General features: G+C 30.9%; 1 protein-coding gene across 1 annotated transcript in view; it reads left to right on the forward strand.

Moving 5' to 3' along the window:
• The first annotated feature begins 209 nt into the window (after window positions 1–209).
• Window positions 210–20323, forward strand: part of btv (dynein cytoplasmic heavy chain beethoven) — a 344345-nt gene continuing 324231 nt past the window's right edge. The window contains exons 1-4 of the mRNA XM_072524490.1: window positions 210–369; window positions 6325–6448; window positions 10872–10998; window positions 14834–14964. Of these exons, the coding sequence (XP_072380591.1) occupies window positions 226–369; window positions 6325–6448; window positions 10872–10998; window positions 14834–14964 (526 nt within the window). The 5' untranslated portion in view covers window positions 210–225. The remainder of the gene's footprint in view (window positions 370–6324; window positions 6449–10871; window positions 10999–14833; window positions 14965–20323) is intronic.

Below are 20323 nucleotides of genomic sequence, written 5' to 3' on the forward strand. Positions count from 1 at the left end.
ACTCTTAGGATAAATTCTACCTTGTAGTAGGAAGTAACAATTGAAAAAAATTTAAAATATTTTTTTAGATTATGTTTATTATGTTTAGTGTTAAAATTAGTGCTATTTTATATACAATATTGAACAAAGAGAGCGACTTTTTAGGTTCTTTTTTATTACGATTTAAATTATGATTTATTTTAATAGGACATGACTTTTTTTTAGATATCCAATAAACAATATGGCATGGTTATGGTTTTTATTAAATATAAACCACACGTTCCAACTGACGATAATTTATTAAATAATATTCAAAGTACAACCTTTTCTGGATCTCCTACATTGGCGCTATTTCAGAGCTTAAGTATTTATTCTCCTTTATTATTGCAGGTAAGTTCCAATCTTGCTAATAATTGGACTAGTGATTCTGATCCTGGGGTGTGCGCTCCTCTAGGTGGCGCGCTATTACATGGGGGGTGAGGGTGTTAGCATATCCTAAAAAATACCAACAACATTTCCTAATTTAGTAAAATCAAAAATACATACGAAGACTAATGTAATAAGATACACACTTATAATGAGCACTGTATTAGTACTACACATGAACTTATCAAAACTAAATTAGGAACAAGTATAATATATATTAGTGACTTTCTTGGGCTCATTTTGCAAAGCAAAGTTTATCAAAACAGGTTTAATATTAGATATAGATTCAGTTTTTTTTTTCTATATTTAGCTGCGATCTATATTTGGTCTTCAAAGCAGCCACAGCGGACAATTGTTTCGCAAAGGTAGGATGTTGCAAACGATAATAGTATACGGAACGCTGGTTTTAAGTCGAGAAAACTCATCATTTATCCCTGACCAAAATTCAAAGGGGGATTTATTATTAAATTGTCTGTTGATTTTGGTATTTACGGTGAAGTCAATCCTGCTGAACGCCTAAAGCCATAACTTGTCTTGCTGGACATGCTCGTTGACACGTACCTGTTGATTCACAAGAGGGTATTTTTTTGCCTCCTACTATCCACCTGGGGTAGCTCTCTAGGGGTAACAGGCTCCTCCTATTCAAAAATAGTGACCGCTTAACCAAAGATCTTATTATCTCCATTGATATACAAATTTTTCAGCATCTATCACCCTCTTTTAGTTCATTATTTTTGGTTGAAGCGCAGCGTTGATTTTATTTTTAAGTTATGGTTTTTCAACAATTATTGTTTCCTTAAACGATTATGACATCTACACGTTTATCGCAAAACCCGTATATCCGTTCTGATGAAAGGATATCCATCTGTCAGCAGACAGTATAAGAATACGAAGAAAGCATTTCAAGTATCTCGAGCATCTAGGATTTCAGTTTTCTTATTGTTAACATATTGTTCACTTTCCCTTCCCTTATATTTTCCATAATACCTGGCTTAAAAAAAATTGGACCGTGCTTAGTTCACAATGCTCTTTCCTCAATACTCTAATTTTTCTAGCTATTTTAGTCAATTTTTTTATATATAAATTTTGCATTTTAGATTCAGACAGCATAGCTTGTAAAAATTCCTCTCCAACTATTTTTTTCCGGATTTTATTTTGAGGGATCTTCATATAATGTTTTAATCAGTGAGATATTTGGCTTTTTTAAAGTCAGAACTCTTTGATTAATTAATATTTAAATGGGAATAAGCCACAATTAAGGGTTAAAATACATTTATTGACGTTTCAATTTCCACTTCGGAAATCGTTCTCAAAATACAAACATTAGTAAATTAAACAAATTTTGTTTTTGTTACTTAGTGAAAAATTCTTCTAATAATTTAATTTTATCTGACTCATCTATATTGACAATTCAGACATACATTATACATTTTAAAGTAGACGACTTTAAAATGATATTGCCAATATTGTTGAGTTGCGTTCCTGGGACGACTTTACTTATAAGATAGTTGATTCGATTACATGAAATCAACTTTAACGTGAGAATATCCGTCAGAAAAAATCATAACATGTAATTCGTCTTTAAAAAGACAAATACATGCCATGATGACAGTAAAATTCTCCCGTTAGTGATTCCATAGTAAATTATGAGGGAAAAACCAGGAAAAAACCTCATAATACTATCCCGACATGGTAAGTATTTGATCTTGCATTTAGTTTACCTTCAATAAATACCAAATTCCGATTTTATATGTTTGTTATTTAAAAAATATAAATGATGTATTCTCTATATGTTACTGACTTACCAATACTGGTATTTTCCTTTTAATAACTTCCTCTTTCAATATGGGTAACCAGATCCTACTACATTCTGCCGAGGAATTCGCGACGCAATTGGTCTCATTTAGCATAATTAGAGCCGCTTCTTTGATTTTTCTCTTTTTACCATCAGTTTCTTTTAGGACTATATTTGAATCATTCCATTGAACCCTATGTTCATTATCCCATGCATGTTTACATATTTGAGATCTATCAAATTCTCTATTTTTAATATAGGATTGATGTTCACTTATTCTAACATTTAATGGCCTTGATGTTTCACCTAAATAAAACTGATCGCATTCACAAGGTATTTTATAAATGCAATTCTTTGTCCTTTCTTGTTCATTGTTAGGTTTGGTTTTGGACAAAATAGATCTCAACGTGTTTGTTGTTTTGAATGTTGTTGAAATGTTGAATTTATTTCCTATCCTTTTAAGCTTTTCCGATAATCCTTTTATGTATGGTATTGTTATTTTCCTCGTATTATTCCTTGTATATGCTGTAGGATCTCGTTCTAAGTTGTTTTGTTCTATTCGATCGATTGTTGAAAATTCCTTATTTATAAACGATAAAGGATAATCATTTTTTAATAAAACAGTTGTTAACAAATGTTTCTCCTCCAAGAACGAATTTTCGTTAGAACAAGTAATTTTGGCTCTATCGTATAAGGATTTAATGATTCCCTTTTTAATATTAATATTGTGATTTGATTTGAAATTTAAATATCTGTTGGTGTGTGTTGGTTTTCTATACACCTGAGTTTCGTATCCAGTATCGTTCTTAGAGATTAAAACATCCAGAAAAGGTAATGTGTTATTATATTCCTTTTCCATGGTAAATTTTATTGTCTCTTCTTTATCGTTTATATCATTTAGGAATGTGTCCAACAACTCTGATCCATGAGGCCATATTGAGAATACATCATCTACATATCTCCACCATACTGAGGGTTTTAAATTTTGTTTAGAAATAATATTTTTTTCAAAATCTTCCATAAATACAAAAAAAAACACACACACACCAACAGATATTTAAATTTCAAATCAAATCACAATATTAATATTAAAAAGGGAATCATTAAATCCTTATACGATAGAGCCAAAATTACTTGTTCTAACGAAAATTCGTTCTTGGAGGAGAAACATTTGTTAACAACTGTTTTATTAAAAAATGATTATCCTTTATCGTTTATAAATAAGGAATTTTCAACAATCGATCGAATAGAACAAAACAACTTAGAACGAGATCCTACAGCATATACAAGGAATAATACGAGGAAAATAACAATACCATACATAAAAGGATTATCGGAAAAGCTTAAAAGGATAGGAAATAAATTCAACATTTCAACAACATTCAAAACAACAAACACGTTGAGATCTATTTTGTCCAAAACCAAACCTAACAATGAACAAGAAAGGACAAAGAATTGCATTTATAAAATACCTTGTGAATGCGATCAGTTTTATTTAGGTGAAACATCAAGGCCATTAAATGTTAGAATAAGTGAACATCAATCCTATATTAAAAATAGAGAATTTGATAGATCTCAAATATGTAAACATGCATGGGATAATGAACATAGGGTTCAATGGAATGATTCAAATATAGTCCTAAAAGAAACTGATGGTAAAAAGAGAAAAATCAAAGAAGCGGCTCTAATTATGCTAAATGAGACCAATTGCGTCGCGAATTCCTCGGCAGAATGTAGTAGGATCTGGTTACCCATATTGAAAGAGGAAGTTATTAAAAGGAAAATACCAGTATTGGTAAGTCAGTAACATATAGAGAATACATCATTTATATTTTTTAAATAACAAACATATAAAATCGGAATTTGGTATTTATTGAAGGTAAACTAAATGCAAGATCAAATACTTACCATGTCGGGATAGTATTATGAGGTTTTTTTTCTGGTTTTTCCCTCATAATTTACTATGGAATCACTAACGGGAGAATTTTACTGTCATCATGGCATGTATTTGTCTTTTTAAAGACGAATTACATGTTATGATTTTTTCTGACGGATATTCTCACGTTAAAGTTGATTTCATGTAATCGAATGAACTATCTTATAAGTAAAGTCGTCCAGGAACGCAACTCAACAATATTGGCAATATCATTTTAAAGTCGTCTACTTTAAAATGTATAATGTATGTCTGAATTGTCAATATAGATGAGTCAGATAAAATTAAATTATTAGAAGAATTTTTCACTAAGTAACAAAAACAAAATTTGTTTAATTTACTAATGTTTGTATTTTGAGAACGATTTCCGAAGTGGAAATTGAAACGTCAATAAATGTATTTTAACCTTTAATTGTGGCTTATTCCCATTTAAATATTAATTAATTTAAAATGCCACAAGAAAATAGCTTCAGAACAATATTAAGAACTCTTTGATATTTCTATAATGCCTTAATTCTTACAAACTTTAAATAATAACTGAATTCCACAAGGAAAATAAAATTCCTGTTAAATTTCCCTTGGAAATGAAAATGAAAGTACTCTTTCCAGTATGTTCCAACTGAAAGGAGTTGCTACCTAGAACTCATAAAAAGACCTTGGCCCAGGGTCAACAACCCCATCGTTATTATATTTATCAACTTATATGTAATAATCAGTACCTTTAATATCATTTAAAGGATTTTTACCCACATATTTAATGGCTTCTCTTATGTATGCCTGGTAACTACACTGATGAGAGACTTATTATAATTAGTCCGCAAACGTTCTGATGTAGCCCGAAAGGGTATTTTAAAATATATTTTTTATACAGAAATTTTTTAAATAAAAATTTTATTAACTGAATTCTTAAACTACCGACAGACTACTGGTTAAAATGGTGAGCCTGGAGTTTGAGACGTCGTATTTTTTACTAATTTTTATTTTGTAAAATATCAGTTTAAAAGAATTATAATAATTAGTATTTTTTAGACCTAGTAAAGAGAGTTATGATTTACTTATATATTAAAATTATCTTTTTTATGAAGAATCGGAAAGAAGGTATTGGACCTTCTAAATTCAGCTTAGATAACAAATATTACATTTTTTGACTATTTTACGAATATGATTGATAGTATTATTCAAAATTCGTTTAAGAGTATTTTTATTTTGAAAACATTAAAAATATTTAATCCACGTATGTGTCAATAAGGGTAAACCAGATGCGAGATAAGGAAAACCAATTATTGGAAAATAAATGAAGCAGGTAAGAAATACATACGCACGCGAAGACGCGAACTAGAAAATTTAATTTTAGAATAAAAGATGAAAAGCGAAAATAAGAGAATATACGAATAGTATAGAGAAACCACAGTTGTATAGTAAACTCAACTACAGCGATTACTATGGGCAGGACACGTGGTCCTGATGCATGAAAACAGAATCCCCAGAAAACTACTAAATGGAAGAATGCCAGAAAAAAGACCCGTTAGTAGACTAAAATAGGAATGGGAGGACAAAGTACACAGGAAAATAGAAGAGGATGCCAAAAACCTCCTAAAAACACGTGCATGGAAAATAACAGCAGTAGATCAAGATCATTGGAAAACCAAGAAAGTAGGCCATTGCCCTACTTGGGTTGTAGTGCCATTAGTTGGATGAAATCACTGGAAAAAGTCCTTTTAATCATCTTAAAATGGTTTTAATAAAATAGTGTCCAGAGAATTTCAAATATATCAAATTAGTTGATTATTTATAACACCATCTCTAAAATATAAAATAGAAACGTTTACGTAAAATCAAATACAAAAGAATACGTCATCAAATGCAAAAGTTCATAAAACAGTTACACTGAATTACTAGAATAGCATAATTAAAATTGTTAAAATCTCTATAATAGAATATATAAAATAAATACCATAAGAAAATTGTGCCAAAAATGTTTGTAATAATTTGGATTTATTCGTTGTATAAATAGATCGCTGGACGTTAAGATTTAACTATAGTTAATTAAATAAAATCCCAATTCGTTTCTTCTTGCTCAATGTTTTAATTTAATTTAGGTAATTTTTTTTATCCAAGCAACACATGCTTGCAATTTATGTAAAACAAATCACACTTCATCTAATGATGAACGATTAATTTATTTTTACAGAAAGATCAGCCAACTTTACACAGACAAATAACTAATCTTCAAAATGATTTACGATCCGTTATATTTAATGATCAACCCACGAAACTAATAGACCCCCAGGCAGCAGATTATTCCTCTTTAACAGGTGAGCGTTTTTATGACTGCCAAAATTAAAATTTACAATTTAAGCGTTTATTTTAAAAACAACACTTGTCCAAAAAATTAAAAGATCGACAAATCAGAATAAGCTCATTCCAGGATATTCATTCGAAGGAATGTGGATATCAAAATAATTCTTTATGTTGATTTCATATTTTTATTGATATTTTAAGTAAAAATGGGTGCAACCGTAGCAAAATATATAGGAAAATGAACAAATGTCCTCGTAGAAATATCAAAAAATTCTATCGTGTATATTCGCCACTACTGCTATTATCATCGCCAAATAGTTCTACGATTGAAGCGGTCCTTGGTTTCCATGGATTCTGGTTCTAGATTAAGATCAAATTCTTTATTAAGAGGATTCTTGAGATATTTAGTTAACTCCATTAGATCGCGAAACTTTAGTTTGACTGATTTTATTTATTTTTCATTTTATTTGGTATTAGAGTTATTTGGTTTGACGTTGTTTTTACAGTTATAGTGTGAAATGTTCATTGGCCGTGATAACTTTGACGCAATAAAAGTTATCCAAGATGCTGCTCAGATATTCGGTACATTCTTGCTGGTTTCAATGAAATTTTTGGTTTTGCATGCTTCAAAAATAAATCCTTAAAACCCTTAAAAAAATAATCTAGTCAGCATCTGTCCCAGCTTTTAAAATTTTAAATGGAGAGGACTTAGACTTTGATTACCGAATGAGATCATCCCGTTCTTCTGACACATCAGCAAGTACTTTTTTACACGAAAAATGAGACTAAAGTCACTATAATAAGGTAAAGTATGAATATCCTCGTATTGGATATACGTGTATTAATTATCTTTGATTCTAATTTCCGTACATGCACCAGGATATAATATGAAAAGCTAATCAAGACGTAGTTTCTGTTCTTACCCGGACAACCATCAGGGAAAAACCATATTTTATCAATTTTACCAAGTATATGATCTTTCAAATAATGAAATAACATGGAAGTCACTTTATTTTGACCACGTTTAGTCATTTCTTCGTGATATGTATATTGTATATATATGGACATTATTGCCTTCGATGTCGCGCACTCCAAATAAAAAGTATCAAAGTTGTCTGCTGTAGAAAACTTTATTTGTAGTCAAATTGGATGGCCGAAGAGTTTGCACAAAGTCGATGGCTATTATTACTATGCTCACATTTTCTTTAATTTCGTTTTATATCATAAAATGCCTTTGCTTTAGCGTGATAAAGGTCCTTCACTTACATAAAGCGTTTCCTTCTTTGTTATTTTATCGATATTCGGTAGTTTGAGTTGGGTTTCAGTTGTTATAATAAACGAAGTAGGAAACCTTGTACTATGAGGAAAGTTGGTTAAAGCTAAATAAAGCTGTTAAAGCTGTTAAAGATAAATTTTCTTTTTGTCCAGTCTCCGTGAATAATGACTTTGGCGACTTCAGAACCAAGAAATGTGAGCTTTCATGTTTTCTATACTAGCAGACTGTGTCTTCTTAAGCCTATTTGTATGCTTGCCCCAGGCATCCTTTAGAGAACATCCACTCATTGCTAAGCTATTTTTAATTTAACGGATCTGCATTTCAGTTACACCGAAAATACTTCGAAGAGCTTTGGCACAAATGCTTACTTCTTTTACCGGAAGTCGTATTTTGTACATAAAAGAAGCTACATGTGGTGGACCTTGCTGATGTCGAGATTTGTTTGTACATCATTTTCACTATCTCTAGTAGTAATGTGGTTATGCAAAGCAACTTGTGGAATACGACTGCGTCTTCTCTAAATAGGAGTAACGCTAATGACATGAGGCTTGATAAATATAAATCCTGCTCATCTTTGGCCTTCGTATTATTAAATACATTCAGTAAGTCAGAACATTGTTACTTTTTGATTACATGAAAGCATCGGTAACGTTTACAGCTGCAACCCAGATTGATATCATAAGCATTGAGTAAACAACTTGTTATTATAAAAAAAATAACCTATAGTCCTGTTGTTCGGGCTAAAACATCCTTATTACCGTTTTGCGTTTTGTGAGTGTATTTTAGCCATATATTTTAGCTTGCTTTACAGTTTTCCTTCGAAAAACCGCCATGCTGAACTATTTCTAATACAAAAGCAACAAACATCACCTGTTACTAACAAAAAATGCACAAAACTAATAAATTTAAGGACAAGATCATTCACACTTAGCGATGACCGTTGACAAAGATGGGACAAGTGTTGCTTTTACAACAAATTGCACGGAAATCTGTTGTTTTTCTAAAACTATCAAAATGTTTTATGTAGTTTAATCTGGATATTTACAGAACCAAATGCACGAAATGGAGAAATAAACTACTATTCTATGAGAACAATACATAAAGTCGAATTTGCGAAACATGGACATGGCGTTATTTTTCAAATAAACGCTTCAATTTTATCATGATTTTACTATTTTTTTTATATTAGTTATCATAATATAGCAATAATAAGTTTATTTATTTAAACTGCTTGTATAATTTACAAACTATCTTATACACTTAGACACTAACCTAAAAGTATTTCTGGTCCTTGGACCTTTGCTACTGAGCTGCACGTTTCTGTATAAGTAGCATTAAGTAAATTAAATAATCAGTTTATTAATTTTAAAATAAAATTTTAGGAAAATGCATCTTTTACTATATTATAGCTAGTTTTACAATGTCTAATTTGTAAAGTGTCGACGTATTTCGTCTTTCTCTAACACCTTGGAAACGAACTGCATCTTGTGTTGTCGGAAGCGATGATAAGTTCAATGTAATTTTGGTCACTCTCTTAACGAATGATTTTATTTGTATCTCATGCTGTTAGAGAATCTTTTTTATTTTCACCATTTTAAGAGACAAAAAACGTTTGTTAACGATGCGACAGTGGGCAAAGATGGCTCGGCTTTCTCACGGAGAAATAATGCTGTTTTGCTAGCTAAATCAGGATGCTCCTGTAAAATTTAAATTAATCAAGTTTGCCGATCTTGGCAACGCATGTCTCCGTATACAAAACTTGAAGGACACTATAATTGATGCGACTTATACCGTTTTGAAGGTTTAAAAAAATTGGACAATTTAGACACACAACATTGGACTACTACCTTCTGAATTTCGTAAGCAAGACAAGAATGTCAATGCTACGACAGATACAGAATTATAGACTTGGACAATTTAATTTTCCAAAAATAATGTCAAAACAATCTTCTGTAGGGTTGCTACTTTACGAGATACGGCAAGAAAACCCTTTGCATCACTTATTCCAAGATGGCGAGTATTCCAGAACCTGTCCAACTTCGGAGCACTGTAAAATCCAGAGAAATTAATAAAATTATACAAATTTGTAGTTTAAATTATTCTATAAAAACCCTATATTGTTTTGAAGTTATTTGACTGAAAAAATTACCAGATAAAAATAATAGAGCCCAAAAAATTTTTTCTAAAATTTTTAGTTATTTTTGATTATAACTTTTTTATTTTTATTGTACGGTTAAAAATAATAAAAATAAAGTTGTAGACAATTTAATTTGCTACAAATAATATCCAACAAAATTTTTAGGATTGTTGCTAGTTTACGAGACACAGCGCGAAAACTCTTTCCCCCTTTTTCCAAGATAGCGGAAGGGGACAAAGTTGTCGACCCCACAAATTTGAACTTAAGCTTATACTTACTTTCTCAACACCTCAAAATCATAAAATTGTGTCTTTTAAGAAATGCACACTAAGGCATAAAAAATGTAAAATTTCAATAGACCATATCACACTCAGGTGTGATAGAATACTAAATTTTTTCAGTATCTAGATCATAAATTTTCTATGGATATTATCAAAGGCAGTATTAAAATCAATAAAAAGATAGGTGTCTATATTGAATGGACTAATTTTTTCTAAAATGTGTCTTAAGACGGTGATCTAAACTATTGTGTATTTCTGCCTGCAGAAATCACATTGATATTCTTTAACTATTTGATCGGCATTAAGCTCTTAGGCTTTTATAAGTGACTTGCTACTTCAGTCTTTAGCCTAGTAACTGCTTTTTTATTTTGATTACGAAAGGAGGGTTTTATTCTCTGTAATTCTAAAATATAGTGCATTCCCGTATTCCTCAAACTTTTCTCTGAATAATTCTCCTTTTTTTTGGTCTCTGCAAATCATTGTTCTTGGTTTAAATTATTTCCTACTTTTCTTAGTTTTGAGAGAGTTTTTTATATATGTTGGTTTATTTAGTTATTCTATCTCTTTGAGTTCTTTTTCTACATTTTTCTTTTTTTTTATGTATTTCCTTTTCTTTCCGTCATTCTATTTTCTTCTTCTGCTTGTTGTATCCTAAATTAGTGGTATGTATTATTTTGCTTTCCTGCATTAGTAATATATTGTGTTGTCTACATATACATGTCAATTTAATGTTTTGTTTTAAGTTGTCACTTCTTTGGAACACGAAGTAGCTTACTGGAGCACAATCAAGCCATCTAAAAGGGATAAAGTGACAAAAGCTGACTGTGCTACTTTTAAAGATTTACTCGCAACCATCGCTGGAGAATTTAGGTAATGTATGTGTATAAATATAAATATATTGCATCAATATTCACGACAATAAAGTTATTAACTCTGGATGTTTATTAACGGTCTTAACGGTTTAATGTTTATTCCAAGAGTAAAATCATTTTTGTTATTTATTTCGTGTCAAATTAGGTATGAAAAACAAAATAATGTACATTGTTGATGACAACCTTTTACAAAAAATCAAGACATATTATACAAAATTTTTCGTAACAACGGCTATCCTGAACAAATTAAAAAAAAACTGATTTACAACAGTCATTTTTATGATGGCCCGTCCATGATTCTAACAACAAATTAATAAAATATAAAAAATTCCCCTTTAATAATGGTCTAACTCATTTTGTCATATCGATATTCAAAGATGTTCTTAATATTAGTATAGCTAAATACTGTAGCATTTGCAAATCCCCCTCGTATATATTTAAAATATTAAATAATATTTTTAGTGTATTTCATTTACTATTCGTACTTATTAAAACACCGAATTCTTTCAATTCATCTTAGCGTCACCGAGGTCGAAAATAAACCATTTTGAGAGTTTGTTTATTATTTGATAGATCTGTATTTCCTTTTTATCTTTTTGATCGAAACCGCTTTGAGATATTTTGCGCGTTGGAAATAGACAGAAATATTCCAGTTTATACGTTTTGTTTATACCAAGATTGTGAAAATGAATTGTAAAGATAATTGCTCACTCTAGCTAAGGCGGCTGTCGGTTACAGTTGCTTACAGTGTTAGTCAAAATTTTTTTTCAAATATCTTCGTTTTTCGTTCTTTGTTATGGAAAATAACTAGTGAATAGTAGCAGTTAATAGTTACAGTTTAAGAATTGACAAACTCCCGCTGAGGCGTGGTCAAGAGCAGTAGGCTTCAGAGTTTAGTCAAAATTTTACGTCGAATTTGTATTTTTTTCTCGTTCTTCGTTCTTTTTTTGTGGAAAATGTGTAAAGTTAATAGTAGCAGTTTAATGTGTTCAATGTGTAGTTGCAGTTTGTAGTTGAAGTGAGGTTTGGAAGAATGGTTGTTTCCATCCTCGTTTTGTTTCCGCCTGGTTGTCATCCCAGGCTTTTTGGAAGTTTGGGGATGAATTTGTTCGTGTGTTCGTTACGCAGAGTTTACGCGTTTAAGTCCAGTTTCTACCCCCAGAAATTCCAGTGAAGCCTAGTTCTACCCCCAGAAATTCCATTTAAGTCCAGATTACAGAAAATTTAAAGGAGTTTAGTGAAAATCCGAGTAACTTTTTGTGTTTAATTTCAAAGTAAAGACAGACATTTTTTTAATAATAATAATTGCTTTCATTATTTAAAAAGATAATTTTTTTTGCAATAATTTTTTATTTGCTACAGTTTATAGCCCCGTAACATTTGTAAGTTTTATAACAACAGAGTTTGTAAATGAATAGGACATAAGTAAGTTTTTTCTTCTTTATTATTTTGGTGTAAATCTCTGTAACTGTTCTATGTAGTATTTTTTGTGCCATCTGTATTTTGTAACTGTTTGTGTTAAGACAGTAATAAATGTTTGATTTATTTCTCTAAATCATTTTTTTTTATTTATTTAAAAAAAAAGTTTATAACATCTTTTTTCATTTTTATTTAAAAAGATATATTTTGTATTTCTAATAATTATTTTAATAGTTACAACTAGTTGTAATCCTTATAATTTGGTACCTCGAAGCGGCGTTCATTTTAAATTGTTAGAGGTCTTTCTTGGGTTTTGTTTTGTTTATTCCAGGAGATTTATGTAAGCACCCCTTTGTTTCATTTTTGTAGTTGCCATAATTCAGCCCCCTTACCATTCAACTTATCCACAACCCAGCTACTCCAAATAAACCCTGAGTGGTGTTCACATAAGTTTCGTTTATTTTGCTTGCCCTACCCCCACCCCCAGTAACTTCTGTCCCCAATTTTCAAACCCCTATAATTATACCCTATGTGGTAGGCAAAATATTACGTTACAATATAATACCATGAACAGCAAACAAATATTTTCAAAAATCAAAGACCGAGTAAGAACCTTATATAGAAGTAATGTTGTTTATGAAATACCGTGTCTAGGATGTCAAAACAGCTGCATTGGCCAAACATCAAAGTGGCTAAAACAACGCTCAACATAAAAGTGATTGCCGCTTGGGAAAAAAATACCTATGCAGTACTTGAGCACTAGGAAATCACCGGTCATCAAAATAAAAACAATTTAAATTTTAAATCAGAAACTGGACAGTTAGGTAACATATATTGTAATAAATTGAACAAAATTTTTAAATATTCAAAATAGCTAACACTCACCTTAATACCAACTAACCTTAATAATGTATCAAAGAAATATCATTCTTCTAACGTTTTTTTTTATTGTTATTTCTTACGTTTCGGGTAATTTTACTAGTTTTATCTTATTACAGTAGCGAACATGCTTAAGAGAGTTTAATATTAACATGCAATATTTTACATACTTTAATGTCAGTTTTAATGTGTGAAATATTTTAATTCCTGTAAGGGTTTTTAAACCTATCTAGATCGTCCAGTAAGCCTTTCCCTGTAGGCTTCATTTTTTTCTTGTGTTACATGCTTGCATTCATCACCAACGCAATGATTTTTAGCGACACGAGTTTATGTTTCTATTTCTGCTTTTGCTGCTACTTCCATATCTTTCTTTATTCTGGTCCAGTAGGTATCTATATTTATTTTTAGCCTTTTTTATTTACATATTGATTCCTTACCCTGTTGTTGTTTTCCGAGTAATGTTCTGTAACTGTTGCATCTGTCAGATTTTGCATATTCCATTACTTTCTATCTATTTTTTTTTCTTTGTTAACGTTTACAATTTGGCCCTTAATGTTCAGATTAGTAGGCAATGATCTGAGTATATGTTTGCACCTCTATAATATTTTGATGACTTAAAGCGTGGGTGAATACACATGGGATCAATTTCTTTATTAATTACTAGCGGACCAACTCGACATCGAGTTTTTTAAATGAAATTTTTATTTTGCGAGAAAAATTAAGTAAAAATATTTTTATCAATAGCTCAAAAACTATAAATGATAATTTCGTGAACTTACATTTTTGAACTCTATGTTGAATTCTCTATTGATTTGACTAATAAAAACGTAACCGGAAGTCGACCTTTCTATCTATATATACATTGTGGGGTCTGAAACTTAAAGTAAATTTTAATTTCCGGTCATCTCAAAACCGGAAGTGAATTTTTGTACCAAAAGTATATCTTGACAATCTCATACGTAATACTAATAATATTCCGAAAAAATATTTTAATTATCTAATATGGTTTTTGAGTAAAGTGTTGGACAAGAAAAGAGCTTAGCGTTTTAGTATAAAAGATTGATATCTGTTAACGTGAAAGCAACATTAGTGTCTTAAATAAAATTGTGCACGATTTCTCGTATGGATAGTAAATTAAACTAAAATCTCGCAAGAAAATAGCTTTAGAAAAACTCTTTAACTAGTTTTCGGATAAAAAATATTTCGAGTATTTATTATGTTTGCTCTTGTTATTCTGCTTCGTAGTATCTGCTTAGTAAGCAAAACATTGGAGTACTCATAAAGAACTCCTAAACCATAAAAATAAAAAAAAACTTAAACGTGCATCACAATATTAATAATAAAATATATAGTAATAAAAACAACGTAATATTTCAATTATTGAATTATGATTCGCGAAGTTAAACAAAAGTTTAAACTCAATTCTACTTTTTGTGGTAATAAGTAAAACACAAATTTAGATAAAGCATGATAAACATACAAGAAAAAACTTACATTTATAATATAATTTTTTTAATTGTCATTTTATTTTTTAGCATTATTGATGCACTTTCAACAATAGACGTAGAAGATTTGCTGGAACGGTCTCACACAGTCCTTGATGATTTATGGAAAAATGATCCACCATTTCCTAAGGACAGAATCAAACACATTATGGATATAATAGGTGCCAATAATATAATTTTTGTTATCTATTCTAGATTATTCAGTGCACCAGTTATATTTTATGTACCACATGCCTTGTAGCCCCAAGGCAAAAAGTTATATTTTCATCAATTTTTGCTATTTTTTTACAAAAGTACTTACAATACTTATTACAGCACATCTTCTGTCTTTTAGTTCTCTTCTCCAGTCCAAACCAGCTATTTCCTTTAAGTCGCTTCCAACTTTTTCTATACACCTTCTCCTAGGTCTTTTTTAAGTTATATTTTCCATGAGCCTACTACGTAGCAGTATACTTGACATACTTTTCACTGCCATTCTTTGGGTATGCCCTAGGCAGCACATTCTTTATGCCTTAACCTATGTTGTAATTTTAGTTTCTTTCTTTGTACTGTTCATATACTTGGCGGGCAGTTCTTATTCATCATCGTTTCCCACATTTTATCCCTTCTAAAAATACTTCTCAGCATTTTACGTTCCGATATTTCTAGCTGGTTGGTTAGTAGTTTCTAGCAGTTATTATTACTGACTTTCTATCATCTCCAGTATCTTCAGTCATCATTGTGTATGGAGGATATCAATAACGCTGATTTACTTTTCTTTGGGATATATGACAACATAGTACAATCAGCTTGGAAACCAAAAAGAGACGACTTAACTTCTCGATTTTTCCGGGGCAGAAATTCTTGAGAAACTCTAGTCTGTTTTATGTTTCACTGCTCCAATATGTAGGTTTTTTCTTAACTAAACTTGATTTCTTTGGTAATGCTCCGGATCCTTTCAATAAAAATATTTATCGTGACAGTTATTACTCTAATAACTGTTTTATCCAAAAATAACTTCAGGCAATCAATTACAGTTTCAACAGTGCGTGCGTTTTCTTTTGTACCAGGCACAAGATTGATGATATTATACGCATACCAACACACTATATTGGATCTAATATTTTTTTATTTAGTCACCTTGTCTTTTCCTATGTAAAAATTGGAAGGACGTACTTTATCAAAATAGTTTGGGATTCCTTCATCTTGGACCAATTTTTCTTGCTCTTTTCTAATTCTTTTAATTCAGGTTCTGTTTCCTTTTAGCAAAATTCACATCCATATCGACTCATCGTCTTCGGACTCATCATCAAAAATCTTTTTCTTTCTCACTTGATATCTCCTCAAACAATCAAGAACAAACTTCTAGGTTGTTGCTTTGTTCCAACTGTCTTCTTTTATTATCAGACATAGTATTATTTAAAATATATCACAGTAACTATAGATGGTAATAAATAAAAGTTACCTTGACTTTTGAAAACTGTTGAATCGAATATCTGCAATGTAGCTAGATGTTGCAACATCAGTGAACACGTGGTCTACAATCGTAGACCAGTACCGTTCTGTGTTTGACAAAATACTCAAATCAAATAAAGTGCCGAATACAAATAAACATACGTAAACAAACATAATTAGAATAAAACGTCCTTTAGTAACAGCTACTGAGGTGCGTGCGCATGTAAGAGAGAGCTAGAAGTGTTTGAAAAGAGGTGGTCTACATGTAGACCACGTGCCTAACATGGGGTTAAGGATTTTTTCATCAGTATCAGTCTATCTATTATTTATCTTCTATTTTATGGTGACACTAAGTTTTTATGAACTTTTATTCCTTTCAACATAGTAAGGTACCCATAATCTTCGCTTTAACTCCAACAAATTTCAAAAGCTGATTGAAATTCAAATAAAATGAAATATTTAAAATACATGGTTTACTATTACCTTTAACTAAGAAGCAGGCCAAAAATGATTGAACACAATAAATTAATAAATCGTAAAAAGAATTTGGACGTGCGTCCATCTGTCAACAAAATTACAAGTTTATAAACGTATTTAATCAGTATTAGTAAGAGTATCATATTTAAATAAATATGGAAGCATTTTCTACTGCAAAAAGAACAATATTTAAGAAACTTAATTATTTTAAAGTACTTTTAAGAAATATATTTCTGATAGAGAATTTTTACATTTATATAAAAAAATGTATGATTCGTTTTGCACATTTTTGAACAGAAAATAAAAGGGTTTTGGATTTATATAAAAAACATACTTTTTTATTTTGGGGCGTAACTCACCTACCATAAAATTACCTTTAATAAATAATACAAAACTAGGTAAATCTGAAAAGCAATCTGCATATACTAGCGTGACTACATTCTATTGACCAATTTACATGTAAGGGGAATATTCGCAGGAAATGGGCCAGTGTAAAAATTTCGCTCTCTTTTGAACTCTGATAAAATCGTCACTTTGACCGCAGATGACCCCTAGATACTTATGATACCTGGTTTGTATTTTTTTGTTTGTACAATTTATTCGGTTACTCACTAAGGGACTGTTACGAAAGGGTTAAGACATTCTTGAGTAAAGTCTTAAAAAAAAAACGTTTATTTTACCCAATTTTTTTGTTTTGCATTATTCGGTTAAAAATTTTGTAGCTCTTCTTTCTTAGCTGATACACACTAGTAGCAAGGAGGCAAAGAAGGGTTGCGTGCCCGATTAAGGTCCATGAGATTTTACAACTGATTTGTATGTATTTTGACCCGCTGAATCCGAATCTTGACATGATAATCCGAATTTTTGGATCGAATTTATTTTCATCAATTTAATTGTATAATTAGTTAAAAAACTAATAAAAATTCTCTTTTTTTTAATAATGTTTTGTTTCTTTTAAAAAAGAAACTGAACAAAAATTAAAATCGATCCATAGAAGCCAATATATTGCAGATTTATTATTAAACACTAATAAATTATTGACTATATCAATATAATTTGACTTACTACTACAGATATGATTATAAGATTGAAAATGCTTTTGAAAAATTAAATAATATTAATTTTTGACGAAGTCATGTAAGTTTAAAGTATACACTTTTGGACACAAACCTAAAGGTTTCGTCTCACAGATGATAATATATAATCAGTAGGGTAAACCACCCAGTTTTTGTTACTTTAAGGAAAATAGTTGTTTAAACATTAGATTTGCCAATAAAGGTAACATCATAGGTTGATATTTTGAGTTTTTTTTTTATTTTACTACTATTCATCATCATCATCATTGGCTTTTACAACTCTTCGTGAGTTTTTGCTGCGTTTACTATTGCCTTCCATTGATTTCGATCCTGTGCTATTATTTCCCATGGCCTTACTTCCATCTTCTCCAGGTCTTCCATGACTGCGTCTTTCCACCTTTTTCTAGGCCTTTCTGTCGATCTTCTACCATCTGGTCTTTCCCAAAACACATTGCTAATCAGTCTGTCGACATCACTCCGTACCACGTGGCCTGCCCATCTTAATCTATTGGCTTTTATGTATCTTATGATGTTTTCTTTCCCTAAGAGAGTCTCTATTTCATTGTTGTATCTGCTCCTCCATTCATTTGTCACGCTGTCCCTGCAAGGACCATATATAATTCGCAGGATTTTGCGTTCCCATACTAATAGCTTATTGATTTCTTTCTTTCTCAATGTCCATGTTTCACTTTCATATGTCACTGCTGGTCGTATTATGGTTTTGTACATTTGGATTTTGGCACACCTTGAGAGAAGCTTTGACCTCATTAGATGTTGAATGGCAAAGAATGATTTATTCCCCGCCAGTATTCGTATTTCAACCTCCCGTTCTCCTGTGTTTTCACTGGTAATTGTTGCTCCTAGGTATTTGAATTCTTTGACCACCTCAAAATTATGATCGTTTATGGTAATGTTTTGTCTTATTCGCTGTCGTTCCTTTTTTGATACGACCATGTGTTTAGTTTTTTCTTCTTTATTTTCAGGCCTACGCTTAGTGTTGCTTCTTCAAAGTTCGATACTATATCCTTAACTTCCAGTGTTGTCTGTGGTACTGCATCTACATCATCTGCAAATGCGAGAATAATCTTTGCTCCTCTGGCAGTTATGTCTGGTTTGACTCTGGTATAGATTTTTCGCATTGCATATTCCAATGCTAGGTTAAATAGTAATGGGGACAGCGGGTCTCCCTGTCTGAGTCCGGTGCTTATGCCGAAAGCCTTTGAAGTTTTGCCTCCTATTCAAATTTGTGCAAAGGAATTGTTGACACACATTCGCGCAATCATGGTCAGCTTCTTTGGTACGCCTAACTCCATCATTGCACTCCACAGTTTTAAGCGAATACTACTATTACTAAACACAAATTAAATGTCATTCTATTATAAATATTGAGGAAAATAATACAAAAATAGGTTATTTTAGGCATTATACACATTGCCTAATTTTATAGTTATTGGCATGTAGTAATTGGCAGTGTACTCAATCATTGGCACCCAGTAATTGGCACAATTTTTATATTAAAATATTGATTGAGCATTGAAAACAAAACTTAGTACTTACGTACCAACAAAGTGTCATTTATTTATATATTTTTTTAAAACAAATTCTACAAAAACAATATTCTTCATATAAGTTGTTTAAAACAAGTTTTACAAATGAAATATTCTTTATATAAATCATATTTTTCAAGATATCCCTTGTGAAATGCTCTGAAACACTTCTGGCATTTACCTCCAAACCTAATAAGGGAAAAATTTATAGTACATATAAAGCATATTATACCCTTATTCATAAAAATATTGTTTTTAGATATCGAGCAGAGTTCTGGAACTTCTGGATCAAATACTGAGAGATTTCTAACGTGCTTTTGGAATTGGAACCTATTTCCATATTTTTTTCATGATGCTGTCGATCATCTTCTTTATTTAAAGCTTGTTTACTTTTAAGTCCTCTAAAATACTAGGTTCTGCTAAAATAAAGATGTTTTTTGAGTACCTTAATCTTAGTATTTCATTTAACACTTTTTCCTTTCAAAGAATTTTCTTGACTTTTCAGAAATCGTTTTGTTGTATTTTCTGACTTTGTTCGCTCCTTTTCATTTTTTCGCGTTCCTTTTCCTCTAGTTCTCTTTTATAAACTGAAAAAGAAATTACAAAACTATATCTTGGGTATTACGTATTCCCTTACGTTCGAGAGTTTTGGCCCAAGGCAAACAGTCTTCCATGTTACTACTCTTATTTATAGAGTTTTGTCTAGTGGAGGGAACTGAATCAAAAGTTAAAATGGCAGCGGATCTGAGTAAAGTGCTAAACTTTGTGCCACTTTTTTATTTTGTTCAGAAACTTCTTCCAAAAGACAAACAGGTACAGATTGTATATCGTAAGTTAAAGTCATAGCTGCTCTCCCTTCTACTCATCCAGACTACCTTCTACTCATCCATTCATTCAGACACATCTTCCAAAAACATTTCATCTATTACAATTTGTGAATTATCGCCTTCTTCATTATTTAAATGATTTAAATGTAAAATTTTAAG

The sequence above is a fragment of the Diabrotica undecimpunctata genome, chromosome 3 (genome assembly GCF_040954645.1).
Source record: "Diabrotica undecimpunctata isolate CICGRU chromosome 3, icDiaUnde3, whole genome shotgun sequence".
Classification (NCBI taxonomy): domain Eukaryota; kingdom Metazoa; phylum Arthropoda; class Insecta; order Coleoptera; family Chrysomelidae; genus Diabrotica; species Diabrotica undecimpunctata.